Below are 23916 nucleotides of genomic sequence, written 5' to 3'. Positions count from 1 at the left end.
TAGGGTTCAGACACTCTCAATGTGTATCTAGTGTAATGCTAGGGTTCAGACACTCTCAATGTGTATCCAGTGTAATGCTGGGTTCAGACACTCTCAATGTGTATCCAGTGTAATGCTAGGGTTCAGACACTCTCAGTGCAATCTCAATGTAGAAATAGCAGCTTGTCAGAAGTGGGGGCTCAGGGGAGGAGAGTCCATGGGGGGATTCCTGGTGGAAGTGAATTAAAGCCACCGCTCTTCCTCATCCTGATTAATAACCCTGGGGCTGGAAACACACAAGCAGACTTGTTGTCAAGAGGTTCTTCATGAAGTGCAGACCTGCAGACAGAACTCACAAGACGGTTAAACTGGTCAGAGATTAGATGTCATAGCCATGGCAATGTTTCTATCAATCACTGGGGAAGAAAAGGTTCTCTCTTTCATACTAAACAATGGAATCTCCGCTCCAATCCCCTGGGAGCACCAGGAGCTTCTTAATAATAAACAGCCGTCTATTTGAATGAGCTAAACAGCGGCATATCTCTATACTGACATTCTTTAACTCTATATTAATCCAGCTGGGGTGACCAAGACAACTGCATTACTTTAGGCCAGTCCAGTGAGCTCAATAGCATAAGTGAGAAGCATTTACAGTTGCCTTTTTCAATGAGTATAAACTGCACTAGACAGCAACTATAACCCATTGCCTCTCAAATTCCTCTTAATTGGATCACACTCTAATTGCTTTGAAATCGGCAGGCCCTAGAACAGCTTTTCTTCACTAATGGGTCCATTTATGTTAAACAGTCTCTGGTGTGCAGCCTGTGCTGCTCTTATAATGCCCTAGCAAACACATACAGACTGTAGAATATAGAATCTCCCTCAGTCCGGCAGGGTTATGTCATTGGTTATGTAAGTCTCAGGTGAGAACAGGTGTAAGGAATAGGTTGGGTGACGGCTTCAATTTGGTCAGTGAATAAATTATAGACTGTCAAAAGATCCTTAATAGATATTTTATTTGCCCTGTTACAAGATCCTGGAAAGATAGATCTAACACCTAGATACAGGCTTTGGAGGTAGCAGTCTGTGTAGGGACAGCGCTGCACAAGAGATGGAGAGGCAGGCAGTTACTGCTGTGCTCTCTCCAGCTCTCTCTGTCTCAGGTGTTTGAAGCTGCTCTGAGCACAGCTCACCTTTCCCCTTGAAGAAACTGACACCAGTTTCCATTACACAGAAGCATGATACATTCCGCAAGTGTTCTAGATTACCTGTTTGACATTGAGGGTAGATTTTGTAACTAATGTAGTTTTGTTACAGCTGAACAATATTTACTTAGAATCATGCATTACGTTCAGACACAACAGGGCACAAACAATTCAAGAAAAACATTCTTCTGAAAAGACTCCCCCTTTTCTTAAGTGAAGTGGGGAAGCATGACAGTGCTGCGCTGTGCACTGAAGCCAGCAGGTGAAACACTGTGCACTGAATCCTGTGAAACACTGTGCACTGAAGCCTGTGAAACACTGTGCACTGAATCCTGTGAAACACTGTGCACTGAATCCTGTGAAACACTGTGCACTCAATCCTGTGAAACACTGTGCACTGAATCCTGTGAAACACTGTGCACTGAATCCTGTGAAACACTGTGCACTGAATCCTGTGAAACACTGTGTACTGAATCCTGTGAAACACTGTGCACTGAATCATGTGAAACACTGTGCACTGAATCCTGTGAAACACTGTGCACTGAATCATGTGAAACACTGTGCACTGAATCCTGTGACACACTGTAATGCTTTTCTAGCTTCTATCGTTTCAGAAGCAGTTTTTACTGGAATACTGGCCTGGCAAAAACAGCAACAGAGAATTCCACAGGACACACACAATGTGCTATTGAACATGTCATAAGTGAAGTATCAGGGAAATCACCTGTGTGTTCCTGTGTTGCTGCTCACACTGGGTGGGGAGCCATGACAATTCCTTCTGCTTATTCTCATTGCTGGGTTTGTGATTTCCCCCACTGCGCCACAGACAGGCAAGCTCTGGATCTGCTATCTACTCACTCCTGTTCTCTTAATCTTTATGCATGCTTTGTATTATGCATTTTCCTTTTAATATTGTAATCAATGAATTATTATTCTCAATGCTCCCCCTCTGTTTGCTGTGCTTCTGTTTGAACTCTCGTTATCAAGCCTGGTTTTATTGTGGCATCACAGCAACATGCGTCATGTGTTTTCATCGGGAGCCTCTGGCGATCTCGCCTCGGGTTCAGCTTCCATTGAACTCACAGAGCTGCTTTTGTCAGGTTGCGCTAAATACTCATTTCTGAGATGATGCCAGATTCGGTGCAAGTTAGATATGCTTGTCTTAAAATTCTAGCATTTTGTTTTTAGGAACTCAGTGAGCATGAGATTTAAGCCTGCAAATAAATAAATACATTTGTTCCAGTCTAAGGGATAAGGAAGTGATCTAATATTCTAGGATGCTTGAATTAAACAAGATACACTGTAGACTGTATAACTGTTGTTATTGAATGTCTTTGTAGTGTTCTTTTAAAAGGCTATGCACTCAACATTACAATTACAAGAAAGCTTCTTAGCGTGCCCCTCCCACATTTATCCCAATGTTTTAAAAAACACATTTCACATTTCATTCCGAAGCTCCCACAAATGTGCTTAGTTTTGATTTCAAGTGCTTTCATGCTTGTTTCAAAATATTCTGTAAGTGATCTCATGGGTAATTTGTGTCCAGCTGTATTTCACTGGACCTGATTAAAGACATCACTGTATACTGTATTCTCCTTTAAAAAAAAAAATTTGAATTCTGTGACAAAAACAAAACCTGAAAAGTTCATGCCCTTAAATTACAATCACAAGCAAATCATGTGGCATAATACATAATACAGTGACCCAAGGCAGCAACCCACCTAAAACATGAAGAGGTTCAAAATGGAGATGTGTGACAGGGTAGCGTCCCAGCCATCATTGTTTCTGCTTTGTGAAATGTATCTCACTGATTCTGCTTTCTGAAATGTATCTCACTGATTCTGCTTTGTGAAATGTATCTAAATGATTGTGCTGCAAGGCTTGTTGAGATAATCCACCTGTGGGTGTCATGAGCAGTAAATGACAGCGTCTCTCTCTTTCTCTTACTCTCTCGCTCTCACACAGTGCAGGGTGATTACTATGCAGATGTTCTTGGAAAGGTTAGGCAGGGCTGCATGCACGTGTTCAAGTGAATAGAGGAGTGTTTGTGCATTCAAGAGCCATGCATCTCCCTCCGGTGACAACAGCTTCTACACTTCAAAATGTTTAAGAGGACTGCTATTATCCCATACCAATAAATAAAAAAAGCCAGGCTCTAGAATGACACCCGAGAGACATGAATGTGTGTTTCACTTGTGCAGGTCTCTGCGGTTTGCAATCACACCGCCTGGTTTCTCCCTGTGCTCATATTTAAAAAAAAGCCAGGCTCTAGAGTGACACCCGAGAGACATGAATGTGTGTTTCACTTGTGCAGGTCTCTGCAGTTTGCAATCACACCGCCTGGTTTCTCCCTGTGCTCATATTAAAAAAAAAGCCAGGCTCTAGAATGACACCCGAGAGACATGAATGTGTGTTTCACTTGTGCAGGTCTCTGCAGTTTGCAATCACACCGTCTGGTTTCTCCCTGTGCTCATATTTAAAAAAAAAAGCCAGGCTCTAGAGTGACACCCGACAGACATGAATGTGTGTTTCACTTGTGCAGGTCTCTGCAGTTTGCAATCACACCGTCTGGTTTCTCCCTGTGCTCATATTTAAAAAAAAAGCCAGGCTCTAGAATGACACCCGAGAGACATGAATGTGTGTTCCACTTGTGCAGGTCTCTGCAGTTTGCAATCACACCGTCTGGTTTCTCCCTGTGCTCATATTTAAATCAGTCCCCAAGTCCTGTGCTGCCCTTGAAACTGGTCATAAACAGCTTCCATCAAATATTGATACCCCGGAGGACCTGCAGTGCCACTCATATATGATTCATGAATCAAGCGCTCCTTTGAAGAAAATTAAGAGGGCGCTCAAGTGTACTTTTTTTTATTAAACAGTGCCAGTGGCATTTTTTCCTGACTTCATTCCTATCTGCCAGAATACATTCTCATAGTTACAATTTAAAGAGACTGCATTTTCAGGAAGACTTTGATCAAATGTAGGTTATTTCAGTCCAAACATACATGCATATGTACCCACATACATTCACACATACATACATGCATACATACATACATACATACATACACACACGTACAGACACACACACACACGTACAAACACACACACACACACACACACGTACAGACACACACACACACAGACACACGCACACACACACAAACACGTACAGACACATTTGAATAGTTTGTTGTCCACTCTCAAAAGTCAGCAAAGGATTTTAATAACAAGCCATGTCACCAGAGCAGTGATACCTTGAATGTTCTCCATTTACTAGCAATGCAGGGAGATGTTTGTTCTTCATTTTACCCTATAGATGGCTTCTTGCATTGATGTCTACACTGACAGGGGAGCTGGGGTCACTTTCCCAGTCACTCGAAGCACAGCCTGCCTGCCTGACTGTGCTGTGCTGCCCCCTGGTGACTCTGTGATTGATCTGCACTGCAGGTCTGCATTAGAAGCACCAGCACTGCAGCTACAGAAAAGTGTGGCACCGAGACAGCCTTGAACGAACATGCAAATCAGCAGAATAGGAAGGAAAATAATGACAGTTTTATTATGGAAATACAATAGTAGGATAAGCAAGGCTTGAGGTAGATAAAAAGCTTCTATTTACAGATCAAAAAGACTGCCAGACACTGGAGCTCAGAGGATAGTTATTTGCATGTCAGGTACATCCAGGTGCAGCGCCTCTCAGCCCAGGGGCTACAATCACATCCCTGCTATTGAGTTTGCACAGTGTGCATCAAACACTGCAATTACACTGTACATCTCTTACAAGAAAACGTGGACACTTCAATTAACAATTTTGTATTGCTTTTTTATTGTAATAGGATTCTCCACTGTCTCAGGTAAAAATTGAAGCACACTGCCACCTTGTGGAAAAGAAAAAAAAACAACAACAAATCCGTTTGAAATCTGCTACTGTGCAAAAATACAAGGATAGATTCCTGTGGTCCCTGGAAAGTGTAAGGTCTGGTTATCCGCTGTGTGCAAATTACCCACAATGTCATAATGTAGAAAACACCCTGAAACGGGCTGCATGTGCACGGTATGGAGGCTTGGTGGTCCAGGGCTTGATACCAGGAGGTCCCCAGTTCTAATCCCTGCTCAGCCACTGACTCACTGTGTGTGACCCTGAGGAAGTCACTTCACCTCCTTGTGCTCCGTCTTTCGCATGAGAAGTAAAACAAGCGAGGTGCTAGTGTGCCTCTGCAGCAGCAGCAGTAGTTTATGGGGCATATTTCACCCTCAGTCTGTCTAAGTTGCTTTGGATAAAAGGGTTTGCTAAATGACTAATTATTATGAATAATAATAAGGGTAGTGTAAATTATTATTTATTTCTTAGCAGACGCCCTTATCCAGAGCGACTTACAATTGTTACAAGATATCACATTATACATTATTTCACATTATACAAACATTACATTATTTTACATACAATTACCCATTTATACAGTTGGGTTTTTACTGGAGCAATCTAGGTAAAGTACCTTGCTCAAGGGTACAACAGCTGTGTCCCCCACTGGGGATTGAACCCACAACCCTCCAGTCAAGAGTCCAGAGCCCTAACCACTACTCCACACTGCTGCCCTAGATAAATGATAACTGATATAGAATTATAATATTAGAGTACAACTTTGCAGAATCTGGAAGGGAGCCATAGAGTTTATCAGTGTGCAGCTCATGAAATATTAACTCATTAAACATACACTATTTATGAATCCACTATTTACTAAGTGTAATGCCTGTACAGAAGTGTAGGTAAACAAATGACAGCCAAGTGATAATCGGGGTGTTATTTATATTTAGCCCACAAGATGGCGCTATGTACACACCAGTACTTTACTAAAGACGCTTCATTTCAAATTCCACAGGGAAGCAGCAGTTTCTCTGTCACTTCCATTTAATATTCCTGTGCACTTTGTGCAGCTTCATTGGAATGGGTTACAAGCCTGTTTCTACAGCTTCATTGAAATGGGTTACAAGCCTGTTTCTGCAGCTTCATTGGAATGGGTTACAAGCCTGTTTCTGCAGCTTCATTGGAATGGGTTACAAGCCTGTTTCTGCAGCTTCATTGGAATGGGTTACAGGCCTGTTTCTGCAGCTTCATTGGAATGGGTTACAAGCCTGTTTCTGCAGCTTCATTGGGATCCTTCATTGGATTGTCTGGGGTCAGTAAGTTTTAAGGAACAGTGACAGTGACTTCAGCTCCAGGCAGAATTCTGTATGTATTTATTGTCTGGCCAGGATTTTGTATGTATTTATGTATCTGTGTGCTGTAAGGGCCTCCTAATGCAATGTGTTTTTGAGTCTGCACACAAGCCAGCTGTTGGAATGGATTTTTTTTGTGTGTGTAACTATGTACAGCAAAAGCTGCTCCATGTGCTGTGTATCAGATGGACCGGACTGCCGCTTGTTCGCTAGTTTACATACCATCTAAATGTGTAGCTCTGTGCAAGCCCTAATGATTCGAATATACAGCACCTATCTATCGAACTTTCACAATCACTTTTGGCATGCGTTTGGTATCTGCACTTCAGTACACCTATACAAGTTTGTTTTTTTTAAATACATTTTTATTTCAAAATAATAGAATTGAAAACATTACTGACTTCTCTTTTGGATACATTACTAAACAGGTGAGACCAACCAACTCAGCTCTACACAGCACAGCCACCAGATTTCATAGTGTTCATGTATCTTAAACACAACCAAGACATTGACTGCCTAAAAGGTTCTATATTAAAAGATGATTCCGCTATTCTCAAATAAATAAGATGTGTATTTTTATTTATTTTTTAAAAAATGATCGTTTACAACTTAAAGACATTATTTGAATTGTGCACGTACCCCTACACTGCATTCCATCACCTCCCGGATGAAATGAGCTCTGAATTGTATTTCACAGCTCAACAGGCCACTTGGAGTTTACACTTTGTTTGCTGCGGGTGTTCTCACTCTTTACCCCCTAGAGATCCAGCCGCTCTTATCTCTAGGAGGCAGGTCTCAGCTGGGGGGATCAAGGAGCGCTGCACGTTTTGTCCGTGGTCACATAACGGGTCACTGGCTGTGCTGTCCTGAGATGATATTATAACTATACATGCCACAGCACGGCTCATGACTTCCTGACTCACTCCCAAATGCTTTTAGAGAAAAACAGCACAGCGTTACTGTCAGGGCTGTATAGAAAGCAGCACAGTGTTACTGTCAGGGCGGTGCTCCATTGTATCTGAATCTCACTTACTGGCTATAAAACAGGTTAATGCCGCCGCCTCCCGTTACCGTTGTAGCGCGTCGGACGGTGTTTCCACGGAGGATGAAGTCAGTGCCAGTTATCTCCCAGTGCTTGTCAATCACCGGGTGACGTCACCCAGCACCGCATTGTTTCCGGTGGGGTGGGCGGATCCTTGTGTTCCAGGTCTGGATTCACTCGCTGATGACGCTGAGAGAGGCACAGGGGTTGGACGGACGAGCCGTCAGCCATATTACATACACTTGCACAGTTGGGAGCTGCTTAGAAAAAAAGGGATTGGATTCCCAGCCCCCTCCCCAAAAAAATAAAAAATATGTCATAGCAAAAATATAAATATTTACAGCATATTCTTGTGAGCAAGCCGCTGCAGATGCAAGACTTTGCGACAGAGCCGTGGACGATACTGAATAACAAGCCGCTGCCAAACCCAAGTGGAAAGTACAGATTTGTTTCGGATTAAAATAAATGGGACCGGCTGGGCCTCGATTCTGAAAGCAAGGAACCCTGCGTTGCCTCCAGTCATCACTACAGCATATCTAGAACAATGCCGGATTGATTTGGATTGTGCAAGTCTGAGCTGTTCCTTTCTCGCCACGTCTAGATCCATCTTTTTTTCCCAGTTTCACGTAAGGCTTTGCACTCATCTGTTTTGGTCTTTTCTTCCGAGTGAAATTGTCGCGATTCTTGTTGCTGAAACATGTCAGCGAAGGTGAGGCTGAAGAAGTTGGAGCAGCTTCTCCTTGATGGTCATTTGAAGAATGAAAGTTCTCTCAGCGTCGAGACGCTCTTGGATATTCTGATCTGTTTATATAACGAATGCAGCAATTCGCCCCTCAGAAGAGAAAAGAATGTGTCTGAGTTTCTGGAATGGGGTGAGTATTCTGAGTTGTGTCGGGCAGGGGGATGGGGCCGTGGCAGTAGCACTACTGTACTCGTGTTATGGGTTTAAACATCTATGTTCACGCATCCAGAGGTTCGTTTTGATAAGGGTTTGGTTCATACCTCTGTTGACGTAAATAGTTGGGTGAGAAAGTAAAATCTTAACCCGACCTAAGTGCACCCTCAAGCAAGGTATTGATGGGAAGGGATACCCATGTACAGTACCGTGCGACACAGCTGTGCACTCACCGAGTCGAGTAAATGCGCACTCCAATGGTTTTGCATGGAAACACGTTTTGTTTTTCATTGTAATGTTGCACGCGGTTTTGTGCGTGGGGTTTTGAACACGCACAAACGAATGGGAAAGAAGCTCTGCTATGCACATGATGATGTTTTGATTGACAGTCCCGTGTGATCTTTTAATCAAAAGAATCTCACTGAAACTTAATGATAATTATACGAGGCATTCCTGAGGTGGTCTTTATCTGACGTGACAAAACCAATTGAACTGTCATGACAATATACCAATAAACCAGAACACTGTGAGCCAGCACTCTTAACGTTCTGTTTACAAAGCATGTGTGTATTTATTAACACTGACAGAAACAACAAAACAGGTACGAAAACATAACAGATGAAAAACTACTAGCCATTGATATTGGGACAGTCCAAAGTGAATTTCTCTGGACTGGTTTGAAGGGTTAAGCCATTGCTATGAGGACAAACTGAACTTATGTGCTGTTGTTTGCAGGAATTGACTTGAGAGGTGAATCATTTTAGACAGGGGCCCTCCTGTCTGTCAGCTTCTGAGCAGGATTAAAAGGTACTTTACGAGTAAAACAGATGAAAACGCGACCCATCCCAGCTTTAGATATCCATCGACACATCTGTACAGAGGCGCTGTGGTGACCGGGTGTTTAGATATCCATCGACACATCTGTGCAGAGGCGCTGTGGTGACCGGGTGTTTAGATATCCATCGACACATCTGTGCAGAGGCGCTGTGGTGACCGGGTGTTTAGATATCCATCGACACATCTGTGCAGAGGCGCTGTGGTGACCGGGTGTTTAGATATCCATCGACACATCTGTGCAGAGGCGCTGTGGTGACCGGGTGTTTAGATATCCATCGACACATCTGTACAGAGGCGCTGTGGTGACCGGGTGTTTAGATATCCATTGACACATCTGTGCAGAGGCGCTGTGGTGACCGGGTGTTTAGATATCCATCGACACATCTGTGCAGAGGCGCTGTGGTGACCGGGTGTTTATATTCACATTGAAGCAACACCCTTTTTACTTGTGTTCATAATTTGATTGTTTTGTTTTAAATGGTGACCGTAATAAAGTGGGACGCCATGTTCATCAAGAAGCACTAGCGAGGACATGGGCTGGATCCACAAGGCCGCCTTTCTTTTGGGGCACCAGGCCATATCTATTTATTTATATTCACTCTCAGTGGAAGCATGCCGTCAATGTTACTTTATTAGTTAAACATGTAAAATACTAATTCTGAGGTTATTGCAGTAGCAGAACTTAGGCAGGGAACCTTTAGCATATTTGTTTCTTTTTTGTTTTATGTATTTCTTTTGTTAATTTCTTTCTTTCATGAAATTGACATTTCGGCTTGCAGTGTCTTCTGTATTTCCAGCAAGTGAAAATCGCTTCTCCTTCTCTGTGTCCTGCTATACTGAGTTACACATTGAGAGGATTCACTTCCTGGAGTGTTGTATTGACCTCAGTAATATGATTACTAGGGAGTGGAATGCGCAGTGCTTACAAAGGTACCAGGAAAGGTTCCTGTCAAGACAGCTGAGGAAGTCGGCACCTCCGGTCACTTTTCTTTACAGTAACAGAAACGCTTATTCACTTTCAAACATGAATTACTTTAGCTGTGTAATGACTGCAGTATAGGATACTGACCTTAAGGTTTGGGTTTCAGTGTAGGGAGAGGATTATCCATTGTTTTATTAACAGTATGATAGCCAATCAGAGTGCAGTGACAGGAGAATTTCGTGTTAACTTTGTAAGGACAGCGTGGAATGTGGCCCTGGAGGATGTACTGGACTGGGCATTTCCTCCCCTGCCCAGATACAGCACACTGGCATTGTGAGCAGCCCCGCGGATACTGCACACTGGCATTGTGAGCAGCCCCGTGGATACAGCACACTGGCATTGTGAGCAGCCCCGTGGATACAGCACACTGGCATTGTGAGCAGCCCCGTGGATACAGCACACTGGCATTGTGAGCAGCCCCGTGGATACTGCACACTGGCATTGTGAGCAGCCCCGCGGATACAGCACACTGGCATTGTGAGCAGCCCCGTGGATACTGCACACTGGCATTGTGAGCAGCCCCGTGGATACTGCACACTGGCATTGTGAGCAGCCCCGTGGATACTACACACTGGCATTGTGAGCAGCCCCGCGGATACTGCACACTGGCATTGTGAGCAGCCCCGTGGATACTGCACACTGGCATTGTGAGCAGCCCCGTGGATACAGCACACTGGCATTGTGAGCAGCCCCGTGGATACAGCACACTGGCATTGTGAGCAGCCCCGTGGATACAGCACACTGGCATTGTGAGCAGCCCCGCGGATACAGCACACTGGCATTGTGAGCAGCCCCGTGGATACAGCACACTGGCATTGTGAGCAGCCCCATGGATACAGCACACTGGCATTGTGAGCAGCCCCGTGGATACAGCACACTGGCATTGTGAGCAGCCCCGCGGATACAGCACACTGGCATTGTGAGCAGCCCCGTGGATACTGGAGCTACAGTACTACACAACACTATCTGAGATGACTGGAGCTACAGTACTACACAACACTATCTGAGATGACTGGAGCTACAGTACTACACAACACTATCTGAGATCACTAGCTACAGTACTACACAACACTATCTGAGATCACTAGCTACAGTACTACACAACACAGTGTACAAGGTTTGTCCAGCTGGCTGTGTGCCGGACACACACACCCTTGTATATCATGAAATACAGCAGATACACGCACGCCGGCTGTAATGTCTCAATACCACGTTGTGCCACAGCTTTGCCTGCACTCTACTTTCTCAGAAAGCCAACCATTCTGGAAAATCTTTATTTTTATTTATTTTTGTTTACATTCTGTAAAGTTAATTTTAGGGCTGTGTCACTCTGTGAGCCAAATCGTTTTTCTCCAGCCACCACTTCAGAAACCCTGGGAGCCAGCCTCATTCTCTGTGCGGGCGGAAATCATTCCCTCAAATGTCACTTTACTGAAAGCGTGTAACAATCAGAAAAAAACACAGCACAGGTTTCCATGAATTCCACTGGTCTGTGTCATCAGGGAAGCTACAGCAAGTTCCAGTGTGAAGCACAGCATTATGAGCTCAGATAATAAAGGGAATGCAGCCTCTGTGCACGGGCACGGTGGCAGTGCTAGAAAAGGTTGGAAATGGGAGACAGCTGGTGCAGGATAATAGATGAACCCTCATGTGAGGATTGGGCAGGCCTGCTTTTAACTTCCCTCCTATATCCCTGCTAGTTAAGTGCACCACAGTAGAGCACGGGCAAGGTTCGTAGCTCTTAAGAGAAAGCGCCGATCAGTTCATATATGAGAACCCGTTTGGGTCCTCCAGCGGCTGACTGGAAGCACTCTGGTTAATTGAACACCACGTGCAGAAATGGAACTGGTCTTTGTCAATGGATTTGACAAGCTATTGTTTGGTCTTGAGAGGCCGCTTCAGATATTGAAGAGTTCATAGTGCTTTTAAAGCATTACTGTAAAATATGGCCAGAACAAAAAACAAAGGTGTTGCAGGTGCATCTGATTCTATGGAATCATTTTTTCCAGGCAAAAGCGCTGTGAAGGTCCCACTTGAAGAGATTAGTATTCCCTGTACAGTAGCTTGCTGTCAGTAGAGGTCAGGATTTCTTTGGTGGGGGTACAGTATTCTGCTTTTGGCATACTGTAGATGTAGGAAGACGTAACAAGCAAACCTTAATTCCTGAGTGTGGAACCAGTATGAAACTCAGTGAACACTGTGAGTGTGGAACCGGTGTGAAACTCGATTGAATATTCTGAGTGTGGAACCGGTGTGAAACTCGATGAATATTGCGAGTGTGGAACCAGTGTGAAACTTGATGAATATTGCGAGTGTGGAACCAGTGTGAAACTTGATGAATATTGCGAGTGTGGAACCAGTGTGAAACTTGATGAATATTGCGAGTGTGGAACCAGTGTGAAACCGGTGTGAAACTTGATGGATATTGTGAGTGTGGATCCAGTGTGAAACTCGATGGATATTGCGAGTGTGGAACCAGTGTGAAACTTGATGAATATTGCGAGTGTGGAACCAGTGTGAAACTTGATGAATATTGCGAGTGTGGAACCAGTGTGAAACCGGTGTGAAACGTGATGAATATTGTGAGTGTGGATCCAGTGTGAAACTCGATGGATATTGTGAGTGTGGATCCAGTGTGAAACTCGATGGATATTGTGAGTTCTGTGAAGTGGCTCCTCGTTGATTTGCCCAGCTTTCTAGACCAACGCCCTGCTTTTAATTCTTCTGAAACATTACATCAACTTTCATTGGGTTTGTTGAAGACCAGGCACCTCAGCTGGTGATGACACAGCCCTGGAGAGTCGATCTTCTCACAAACAAAGAATGAATTCTGTCTTTTCAAAGAGCAGCAGTAAGAACAGGCATGCTGCTTGTCTTAGAAACAAGTGCCTTGCGTCACGCTTGCAGGCACCAGCCTCAGTGTATTGAGCAAACTGGTGAAACAGGAGCCAGCGGAAATGGATTGCACTTTCCTGCAGTAGAATCTGATGCTTTAGCCACATTATTTGTAGGCTGCAAAATGAAAAGAGAATGCCTGGAGTCCTGTGGGATGAATCCTCCCAATTGGGAAGCACACATTCCTCAGTGTTGTAAACGTGTGCTGATACTGACATTCTAGGAAATGTTGGATCATTCTGCTGAAAGCCCTACAAAGCGTCAGAATTCAGGAATTCAAATCCCTGAGTGTCTAGTTGACTGAAACAGTGTCTTGCAGTCCCGGGCCTCTGAATGCATGTACTGTACCTGCTCTAGCACTGCCCAGGTGTGGCATCCACCCCCTTTTTAACAGGCACTCTAAATGAGATCTTCTTTTCATTCTGTTACAAGGAGAGGAAATACTGCAGTGAAACCTTGTGCTTTGCACTTTTATAGGCTCTCAATTGTACATGAATGGAATTGGGTGCAAACCATAGCACTACATGCCAGGGATTGTAACTGAACCACCCTCCCTGTTCCAATTATTATTATTATTTATTCCTTAGCTGACGCCCTTCTCCAGGGAGACTTACAATTGTTACAAGATATAACATTATTTTTACATACAATTACCCATTTATACAGTTGGGTTTTTACATGAGCAATCTAGGTAAAGTACCTTGCTCAAGGGTACAGCAGCAGTGTCCCCCACCTGGGATTGAACCCACGACCCTCCGGTCAAGAGTCCAGAGCCCTAACCACTACCTCCAGACTGCTGCCCAATGCAGTGTGCAGCAGGATCTGTGTGCACCCAGGTGTTCAGAGTGATTCAGATCCACTTTATGCCTCCGGGCCCACGCCCAAACAGAGTACAGTAAGGGCGGCACAAGACTTTTAACAGGGCTGTTAATATCCTAATATCATAAACAAAGGGAGCAGCCAGCCTTGCCAGACCGGTTTACTGCTCCTCATGTCTTTATACATTGACATGTGTCTGTGTGAACAATAGGACACCGTGCCTTTAAGCAGTGTGCTAATGAAACGGTTTTGCCTCGTCACATGCCTTCTGTAAAAGAAGTGGCTGCTTGAGGACCGCCTAGGGCACGGCCTTGGCTTTCACTCACCTTTTGTATGAACTCACTGCGTACTGTAGGAAGCGCTTGAATAAACTGGGTGTGTGTTTGGAAGCCAACTGCTGTATTGGCATTTATAATACAGTAAGAGCAGAAATACAGACTGCTAAAACCAAAAAAACCAAAGAAAACTCCATGCGCTGCACCTAGGAGCCGAGCCGAGGTTTCACTCTTTGAAGAAGTTCAAATACTGCACTCTGTGTTGTTCTAAAGCAAAGCCATGTTTGAGGGGCTGTCAGTTTGACTCTAATGCTAACATTTGAGAGTGCTGTCAGAGCTGCTCCGTAGGGGCTGTTTTCCACTGTAACAGTCTGTCCCATTTCATGAGCAAAGAGGGAAAGACCGCGAGTGTGTTGAGAGGTACTGAACTCTTAAAGCACCCGAACCTGCTACCATTCTGTGGTGTCCAAGGTTACCCCACTCACAGCACCTGTGTGTGCTCTTTGAAAACGCAGCTAAGGTAAAAATAACTAGTGGAAGGCGGCATTCCTCTGATGGAGTTTTACCTTCCCAGTGTATTTAGTCTTGGAAGTTGTTTTTCTTGCAGCATTGAAACAAACAGACGGCCTGTGTATTGCACAGCACTGAGAAGGCGTGAGCCTCGATGTTGGAATGGTGCAGTTTGGGGCTTGCTGCAGCACCCCAACAGCACTTCTATACTGGAGCTACTGGGGATGCTTCTTGGCAGGCTTGTCAATACATTTGAGATGAAAACGAACGACTCGTTTTCATTGTGTTTATTACAGTACTTACTTTGATCTCTTGGCATTAACATGATGTTTATGGAACTGGAATTTGGACTTTGTACAGGCTCTCTCAAACTCTCGGTATTGTAACTCTCACATGACTTCTTTTAAAATGCTTGGTTTGGAGTCTCAGCGGGGTGCGCTTGAATACAAATAAACCTGTTTGAAGCTGATGTTGCTCTTTCTGCAGGTGAAATGCAGAGCATGCGTAAAGTGTAGTTGGTCTCCTAAGAAGCTGTTACATGACCAGACCCCTGGTGACTGTGTTGATACTATAACCCAGGGAAAGCTGACATTACTCCAAATAAAAGCTTTCTTCAAAGGGAATTATTCCACATTCACTTCATGCAATGCTCAGTGCTTTTGAAAATGCTTTATACAGGTGTGTGTCATGCAGCTCATATTACAGCACTGAGTAATACTGCACTGTAATGCTTTATACAGGTGTGTGTATCACCTTCACATGCCATGCAGCTCATATTACAGCACTGAGTAATACTGCACTGTAATGCTTTATACAGGTGTGTGTATCACCTTCACATGCCATGCAGCTCATATTACAGCACTGAGTAATACTGCACTGTAATGCTTTATACAGGTGTGTGTATCACCTTCACATGCCATGCAGCTCATATTACAGCACTGAGTAATACTGCACTGTTTTGGTTTAGTTCCACCCTCACAGAAGCAAACTCCTGCTCTGGCACTGCATTCAAATGCTGAAGTAACCAGAATGCATGCGGAGCAGCTGGATGCAAGTTCAAGCCTTATATAGTGAGCGCAGCGTGTGACCAAATAAATCCAGCAAGTTTTAGCAAGCTGTGGAATGCTGTGTGAGTGAAGTTTCCCTGGGAAAACCCTCAATACTGAGGAAGTGACAGTGACCCGGCAGAGCTGTGCCGTCTCCAGCAGTCCAGGGCTGTGCGCTGGGGCTCATTTTACATCTCCAGGTTATTATTCTTCACGTTGATTTTGTGCTGTGAGATGCGGAGCAGAAATCAAGCCTTCCCCTGTATTGATTATTCTTGCTCTAGAGTGCTGTCACTCTGTCTTATTGTAAATGTAATTCAGCGGATTGTATTTTGCACCAGTACTGTACACTGCGGTAGTTTGGAAACCCAACACCATCACTTCAGCTGTTTAATGTGCACATTATAGAGTTCAGTGGAGGGTCCCAGTTGTTTAAGCCCTCGTCTGCGTGTGTTCAGTGAGAATAGCCAGACCTGCATCAGCCCAGTGTAGCTGCCAGTACTCCACAATGTGTGCAGGGCTCTTCTGTGGTTCTGTAAAGCATGCTGTGAAATTCCTCAGCATCCATGTTTACAGAGCAGATGTAAGTCTGAGATCCCAGCTCATTATCTCTCACAGAAGAGAGAAGACTGGGGATGTGGTTCCGATGCAGTACTAGCTGTTAGAGCATCTGTAAGGGCATCATGTTGGGCTTATTTTATCTGAGACCCTCGAAGTCACACTTCTCTTTTTATACTTGTTGAAATGATTTCTTATTTTATCTGAAACCCTCGACGTCACACTTCTCTTTTTATACCTGTTGAAATGATTTCTTATTTTATCTGAGACCCTCGACGTCACACTTATCTTTTTATACCTGTTGAAATGATTTCTTATTTTATCTGAGACCCTCGACGTCACACTTCTCTTTTTATACCTGTTGAAATGATTTCTTATTTTATCTGAGACCCTCGACGTCACACTTCTCTTTTTATACCTGTTGAAATGATTTCTTATTTTATCTGAGACCCTCGACGTCACACTTCTCTTTTTATACCTGTTGAAATGATTTCTCTTATTTTATCTGAGACCCTCGACGTCACACTTCTCTTTTTATACCTGTTGAAATGATTTCTTATTTTATCTGAGACCCTCGACGTCACACTTCTCTTTTTATACCTGTTGAAATGATTTCTCTTATTTTATCTGAGACCCTCGACGTCACACTTCTCTTTTTATACCTGTTGAAATGATTTCTTATTTTATCTGAGACCCTCGACGTCACACTTCTCTTTTTATACCTGTTGAAATGATTTCTTATTTTATCTGAGACCCTCGACGTCACACTTCTCTTTTTATACCTGTTGAAATGATTTCTTATTTTATCTGAGACCCTCGACGTCACACTTCTCTTTTTATACCTGTTGAAATGATTTCTTATTTTATCTGAGACCCTCGACGTCACACTTCTCTTGTTATACTTGTTTCAGTGATTACTGTGATGTAGATGGCATTGCCATGAAGATGTATTAAAGCACTTCCTGTCTGTATATTGATGTGTTGGATGGATACAGTACCTCCCCTGATCACCTGTACAGTAAATGCCTTCTCCTTCTGGACCGTGTGAAGGTGCCTCTGAACTCTTGAACTGATCATCAGCTCTCAGATACTCCACTTCCCATGTGAATGGAGAAGTATTAGTTCTGGCTGATTTCACAGAGACAATCCAAACATCAGCGCCTGATGTAACTGTTTCCCTTTCTGCAGCGAAGGAACACAAAGAGAAGCCCATGGAGACAGGTGTGAAGGTTAATGACTGCTTGGGGTGCAGCCTGGATACGTGGCATTCTGGGGGTTTCTCATGACCTCAGCAACCTTGTGACCTCCCCACAGAAAGTTCACTAAACAGAGCTAAAGTTGTAGTCTTCCCATTCGCCAGAACGCTGCTGCTGTAGTCTGACTGCTATAGTAACTGCTTTCATTAGCGCATTGATTTAATGCTTGTGGTGCTCCATCATCAAACTGAGTCAGCTTTAAAACGACCCCCCCGAATATCCTTTATGTGAAATGACATCAGCAGCTTCCTGAGCAGCTCTCCTCTGCAGCCATTAACATTGTGGTAATATTGTGGTAAAACTGCTGTGAACATTTCCTGTGTTCATCAAACCAGAGTGAAGCAAATTCCCACCCGCCGTTTCAAACTTTTGTTTCGTTTTGTTCAGGAAACGCAAATTCCTTTATTGCTTATGAAATGCTTATTGCACTTTACAGTCTGGGTCCATAGCATCTGTAAGGACAGGTTCAACTGGCTCAGCTGTATAAAGCTTGGGATCCTGCTCAAAGCCGTGCTTGTAATTCTGCAGCATTCGTTGCTGTCAACAGGAGCACGAAGGAATGTGCAGCATCTGCATACAAAGAGCTCCGAGCTAACAGAACTGTAGAGTCCAAGATATGGAAAAGGGGCTGGACAGTGAAGACTGGGCAATTGTGGGAGAAGTTTTGCTTCAGAGAGTTGGGATGAATGTGGGCTCCTGACACATGATGATGTACTTCCACATACTCCTAGAGCAAAGCAAAAGCCTGTGTGATTGTACATGGGTGGCATTACAGAGCATTCCGCATTGAACTGATCACATGCTCCTGTACTGTATCTCACAGACACATTAACAAAGGAAGTAAGGTGAGTCAGACGCTATTGTGAGACCGAGACAGATTGGAGCTACAGCTGCTCCAAAATGAAATTAAACTAATTAATAATATGTAGAAGTGGTAGCAGGAAGTCAGCAGGCTCTTTATCTGATGCAGCCATGACTGCCTCCTCATTGCTGTATCTCTGCCTGGCTGTGCCACACACACGTTATCATATCCTTGTCTCTGCCTGGCTGTGCCACACACACACACACACACACATCATCATATCCTTGTCTCTGCCTGGCTGTGCCACACACACACACACATCATCATATCCTTGTCTCTGCCTGGCTGTGCCACACACACACACACATCATATCCTTGTCTCTGCCTGGCTGTGCCACACACACACACACATTATCATATCCTTGTCTCTGCCTGGCTGTGCCACACACACATTATCCCACTGTTGCATATCGTATCATCATTGTAAATGCTGTGCAGTGATAATCGGATATGGTTATGATACCTTTTCAAAGCAGTTACAGTGTTTTCTCACACCCACAGTACTGGTGTGGCTATGAAGCAAATGTGACTCATTATAGTGATGAGCAGACCTTCAGTTACTCAGTTGTGATTTTCACTTCTCTTGCATTAAGTCTAGGCGGAACCATGTCTTTTTTTTTAGAATGGAGTGAGCAGAAATTAGAATCAAAGTTCCAAATGTTCTGTGTTCTGACTCCAAACCTGCGAGCCTGGCTGTGCTGCAGGATGAGAGCAGAGAGGGGCTGGATTGCTTGTGTGTAATCGCCAGACATGTGGCTGTTGCCAAAGGCTTTTCTTAACATTAAATAAAGGTTTAAGTTTTAAAGTAAACACTCTTTTTTAAGAGGATCATTTTGTTTAAGATATATCAGATACGCCTATTCCATTACGTCCCTCTTTACAGTGTATGTTATGGTAAATTATGGAGGTCACAAGCACCCAGTCTGGTTACTCATGATTAGGACAGTGTTCCTTCATGGGAAAGTGATTTAATTGTCATTTTGTTTAATCATACAATGCAATTCAGATCTGATATACTGGTAAACTCATTTCATTGTGATAGACATTGAAGGTCGACAGTAAGTGGGTGAATCCAGCAGCTTGAACCTCCTTCCTCAAGCTCAAGAGGAGCCCCTGGTTAAAGACGATTCAGGGTAGCGCTTGGTAGATCTAGTACAGCATTACTAGAAGAGGGTGCCTTTAGGAACTTGGACTTGCGGTGTGCAGATTTAATTCGACTGTTCTAATAAAATGCCTTCGGTGAACTGAGCACTCTTGATTTGCTGGGATTCCGAGCCGTGGCACTCTGATTGGCTGGGATTCCGAGCCGTGGCACTCTGATTGGCTGGGATTCCGAGCCGTGGCACTCTTATTTAATCAGCTTCAGTGGTGGAGGGAAGGTGGACACACTTGATGGAATGATTTCATTTCCTTATTAAATTGTTAAAGTGAAGTCTTGTGTTTTATAGCTTGAGGAATGCAGAACAGATAAGGTTAAAGGGAGTGTCTGGTTAATCATATTGATTTAGAGGGGAGAGAGGATTTCAGGATTTGACACTGCTGTTCATCTGCCAACTTACTGTGTGTTAGTTCTTTTGGTTCATAAATCTGTTTGTGTTTTTAATAACCAATAGAGATGATAACCCATTTCCAAAAACACTAGGGCACGTGACACTGGACATGGAGCAAGAGCTAATGTTATACTAATAAAGCAGACTATGCTTTCCAAACCAGTGTTGAAATAGTGGAAATATATTCAAAAACAGGAAAGGCATCAAACCACTTTAATAATCCAATGTTCTGAAAACGATTGTACTGAAGTGGCCAGACTTGCTCTGCTTGTTCGAGGGTGAGGGCAGATTTGTTTGTTGTTTCTTCAACCACAGTAACTGTACAAGATGAAATGAAACTGCTGAACAGATAAGATTGATTAAGAAACCTCACTGCGGTGCATAGGGTTCAATAATAAAGGAGAAAGGAAACCACCGTTGCTACCGAAACCTGTGGTTTTAAACAAAACAACATGCTTTTATACATCTGAGAACTAAAATATGGTGAAATATCTGTATCCAGAGCTCTGTGACTCGGGTTTAGTTGCTGCAGTGGCCGGAGCTCTGTGACTCGGGTTTAGTTGCTGCAGTGGCCGGAGCTCTGTGACTCGGGTTTAGTTGCTGCAGTGGCCGGAGCTCTGTGACTCGGGTTTAGTTGCTGCAGTGGCCGGAGCTCTGTGACTCGGGTTTAGTTGCTGCAGTGGCCGGAGCTCTGTGACTCGGGTTTAGTTGCTGCAGTGGCCGGAGCTCTGTGACTGGCATTGTAAACAGTGAATTTCTTCCTGGCCTCAATACCTAGCTTTAGATTGGACTCCAGTAACTACAAGTCTGGCACTCGCAAAGATCAGCTGATAAGCTTCATGTGTGAAGCGGTCATCAGTCCAGATATAAATAGCATCTCCCTTCTGTGCACCAGCTAGTCTGGCAGGATTAGTGATGGATTCAAATGGGGAGCAAATTCATGATTCATGAAATTCAAGGTTTTGTTGCGTTTATCTTTCTTCCTTTTTATGTTGCTTAGGCATTAGTCACACTGTACAGCCACTGATCATAAATCAAGTTTAATAGATAAGGTTTTAATAATTTTTTAATTTGCAAATGGTACTGAAGTGCAGGGCTGAAATGTGTTTTTATAAAAACCATACAAGCAAATGTACTGTAAGGCGGACGAAGTATTGGTAATACATGTTAGTGCGTCTCTCCAGGTGACTCCACAGGAGAAACTGAAAACCACTGTTAACAATGAGCAGCTGCTGTACTGTGAGGCCAGGCTTTGTAGGTCTGAACCGAACACGCCTTGTATTGTATGAGGTCATTGTCTTCATCTAGACAATGTGGGGAAGCTAGAAAAAAGGCCAACAAGATGCTCGGATATATTGTGAAAAGTGTTAAATTGAAATCAAGGGAAGTAATGTTAAAACTTTACAATGCATTAGTAAGACCTCATCTAGAATATTGTGTTCAGTTCTGGTCACCTTGTTACAAAAAGGATATTGCTGCTGTAGAAAGAGTGCAAAGAAGAGCGACCAGAATTATCCCGGGTTCAAAAGGCATGTCGTATACAGACAGGCTTAAAGAATTGAATCTGTTCAGTCTTGAACAAAGAAGACCACGCGGTGATCTGATTCAAGCATTCAAAATCCTAAAAGGTACTGACAATGTCGACCCAGGGGACTTTTTCGACCTGAAAAAAGAAACAAGGACCAGGGCTCACAAATGCAGATTAGATAAAGGGGCATTCAGAACAGAAAATCATTTGTAAACTTTCTTATGTTCTTTAATAGCAACATCAGGCCACTGGATTGTCATCCATAGCTTTTCATTTGCTTGTTGACTTTCTCCCTGTTGTTAAGAGATTGGGTTGCACGCGGCACACAGTGTTTAACCCGTTCTCTCGCTGAGTGTTTGCTTTCAATGCAGTCAGGTAGATACCTGAATAATAAAAACCCCATTGACAGGGTGCTCTGAACTCAAACATGCACCCACTCTCACGTGCATGTGCGCGCACGCACACGCATGCACACATGCACTCAGAGAGAGAGACACAGAGACTTATTAATTACTTGCTTACTGTTAACTAGAAACTGCTTTGTAGCTCTTCAATGTACTTGAGTGTTACTTCCAGACTGAAACTTTATTACGTGTGAGTGACAGTATAATACAGTACAAGTACTTTTCTATCCCATTCACCCATTTTCAAGTTGAATGTGCTTTGAAGTCAGAGAAGAGTGTGCTCTGCTGCTGCAGGTCTGCAGATACAATGGAAACCAGGGAAAGGGTTCCAGTCTGCTGTGGTTTGAACTGGCTTTCAACAGCCAGACATTCGCTGATTTTAAAACAACAAAACAAACCAATTCATTTTATACTTCACTCGGAAAATGAACCTAATGACTTGTATAGTGTGCTGTCAGTCTGAGTTGTCTTGCCAGGAACACTGTGTAAAGGAAGCTTTGGTCTCAATAGCCAATAGTGTCAAATCAGTAAAAATAAAAAAAATAAGATCCTGCCCAAAATGTTGCCTAACCCTTTTACAAAATACAACACAGTAAGCCAGCCTGTGCTTGTGACCTCTGCTGGCTTGTACTGTAGCAAAGCAGCCCAGACAAATACTCTCACAGCTTTCTATACAAGCTGCTGTAAAGCCTCGTTCTTCTAGTGGCAATGTGTCCTGTTTATCTGAACACACCTCTTTACCTGAACTGCCACTTCTGTTCTGTAACTGCTTCAATCACTCATTAAATATCACTAAAGCAAGATTCTAGGAGACAAAGTACAGGGTCACATTGAAGTGCAAAAAGAATAGCAAACATTTCTCATGCAGCAGCACAGTGCTTCATGAAACGCCCTGTGATTTAGCACTTTACATAGAAAATGAAATGAACGCGCTGCTCTGATGGCAGCTATAGAAAATGAAATGAACGTGCGGCTACGTGCGAGTGCTTGCTTGTGTGTGCGTGTGTGCGTGTGTGTGCCAGCGTGCTTTTCATTAGAAGGGTGAATTAAGCTCTTCAGATGAGACTCCTCCTAACTCTGATGTAACTGTGGCAGGAGGTCTGTGCAGCTCATCTGTTCTGGTAGCTTGTGTGTGTGTTTAGTGGGGGGTCTGTTCTGTGTCAGACACCTGCACAGGATCTGCACTTCTTCATTTAAAACAAACACTTCAGATCCTAGGCTGTTGTTGGAGACAATTGGAAGAGCACTAATAATGAACTGTGCTTATTCTTCATGTTAAACATGTGAAGCCTGGAGTAAAAACAAAAAAAAGGTTGAAGTTGCACCATGTTTGAATTGTCTATGTAACAAAAGTAGAAAGTCTTTTTCCATTTAAAAAACTTTGCTTTGTTCTGTGAAATACAACCTACAGAACACTGTAAGGAACTATGCAGTCGACTGCAGATTCGAAATGTTCCGAAGATTCCGTTTCAGTTTCCTAAAGTAGTTTGAAAGCACAATAGCCTGATTCAAATAATTTCAAGTATTCAAAAAGCGACCGGTCGGTATTTTCATAGTCCATCCCTCCCAGTGGACGATGTCGTCTGCTGGGTTCCCATCTGCACGAGAAAGCTGCTGTAAAGCTCTGTCTTTCAGCTCCATTATCACATTAGCACTGAGGCCAGCTCCATCTGCAGCCCACAATTCAATCTGCAGCCAGGGCTTCAAAACCACGCTCACAGGGTGGCACTGCTAGGATTCCTGGCTGTTTACCCATCATCCATTTCAGATTCCTATCAAAGCACTAGGACTGTGCTTCCCCTGCTGGGAATACATTACATTGGGATTCTCAGCGGTTTGGAATGCATGCTGTGTCGTTTTTAAATGTGTTTGTTTTAAGAATGCCAGGAAGTGCACACAGGTGACCTAGAGAAGCCAGTGTTGTTTTGCTATAGCCAGTGCATTGCTCATAGCCATGCTTGCAGCAGTCTCCCTTTACATACAGTACACAGTCTGCCCACCCAGTCCATTCAAAGGCTTTCAGTCTGTCAAAGGCGTGCCTACATTGTGTAGGGTCTGT

At 43.7% G+C, this 23916-nt stretch overlaps 1 protein-coding gene across 13 annotated transcripts in view; it reads left to right on the top strand.

Moving 5' to 3' along the window:
- Positions 1-7615: 7615 nt before the first annotated feature.
- Positions 7616-23916, top strand: part of LOC117410327 (serine/threonine-protein kinase MRCK beta-like) — a 59219-nt gene continuing 42918 nt past the window's right edge. For 9 of the 13 annotated variants that reach the window (XM_058988176.1, XM_058988178.1, XM_058988170.1 and 6 more), the window contains exon 1: positions 7616-8312. In XM_058988176.1, coding sequence (XP_058844159.1) covers positions 8138-8312 — 175 coding nt within the window. In that variant the 5' untranslated portion in view covers positions 7616-8137. The remainder of the gene's footprint in view (positions 8313-23916) is intronic. The other 4 variants (XM_058988177.1, XM_058988175.1, XM_058988171.1 and 1 more) reach the window with 1 other exon arrangement.

This window comes from Acipenser ruthenus, chromosome 15 (genome assembly GCF_902713425.1).
Source record: "Acipenser ruthenus chromosome 15, fAciRut3.2 maternal haplotype, whole genome shotgun sequence".
In the NCBI taxonomy this organism is placed as follows: Eukaryota; Metazoa; Chordata; class Actinopteri; order Acipenseriformes; family Acipenseridae; genus Acipenser; species Acipenser ruthenus.
The sequence above is the reverse complement of the archived record's forward strand: the minus strand, read 5'-3'. Positions and strand labels throughout refer to the sequence as shown.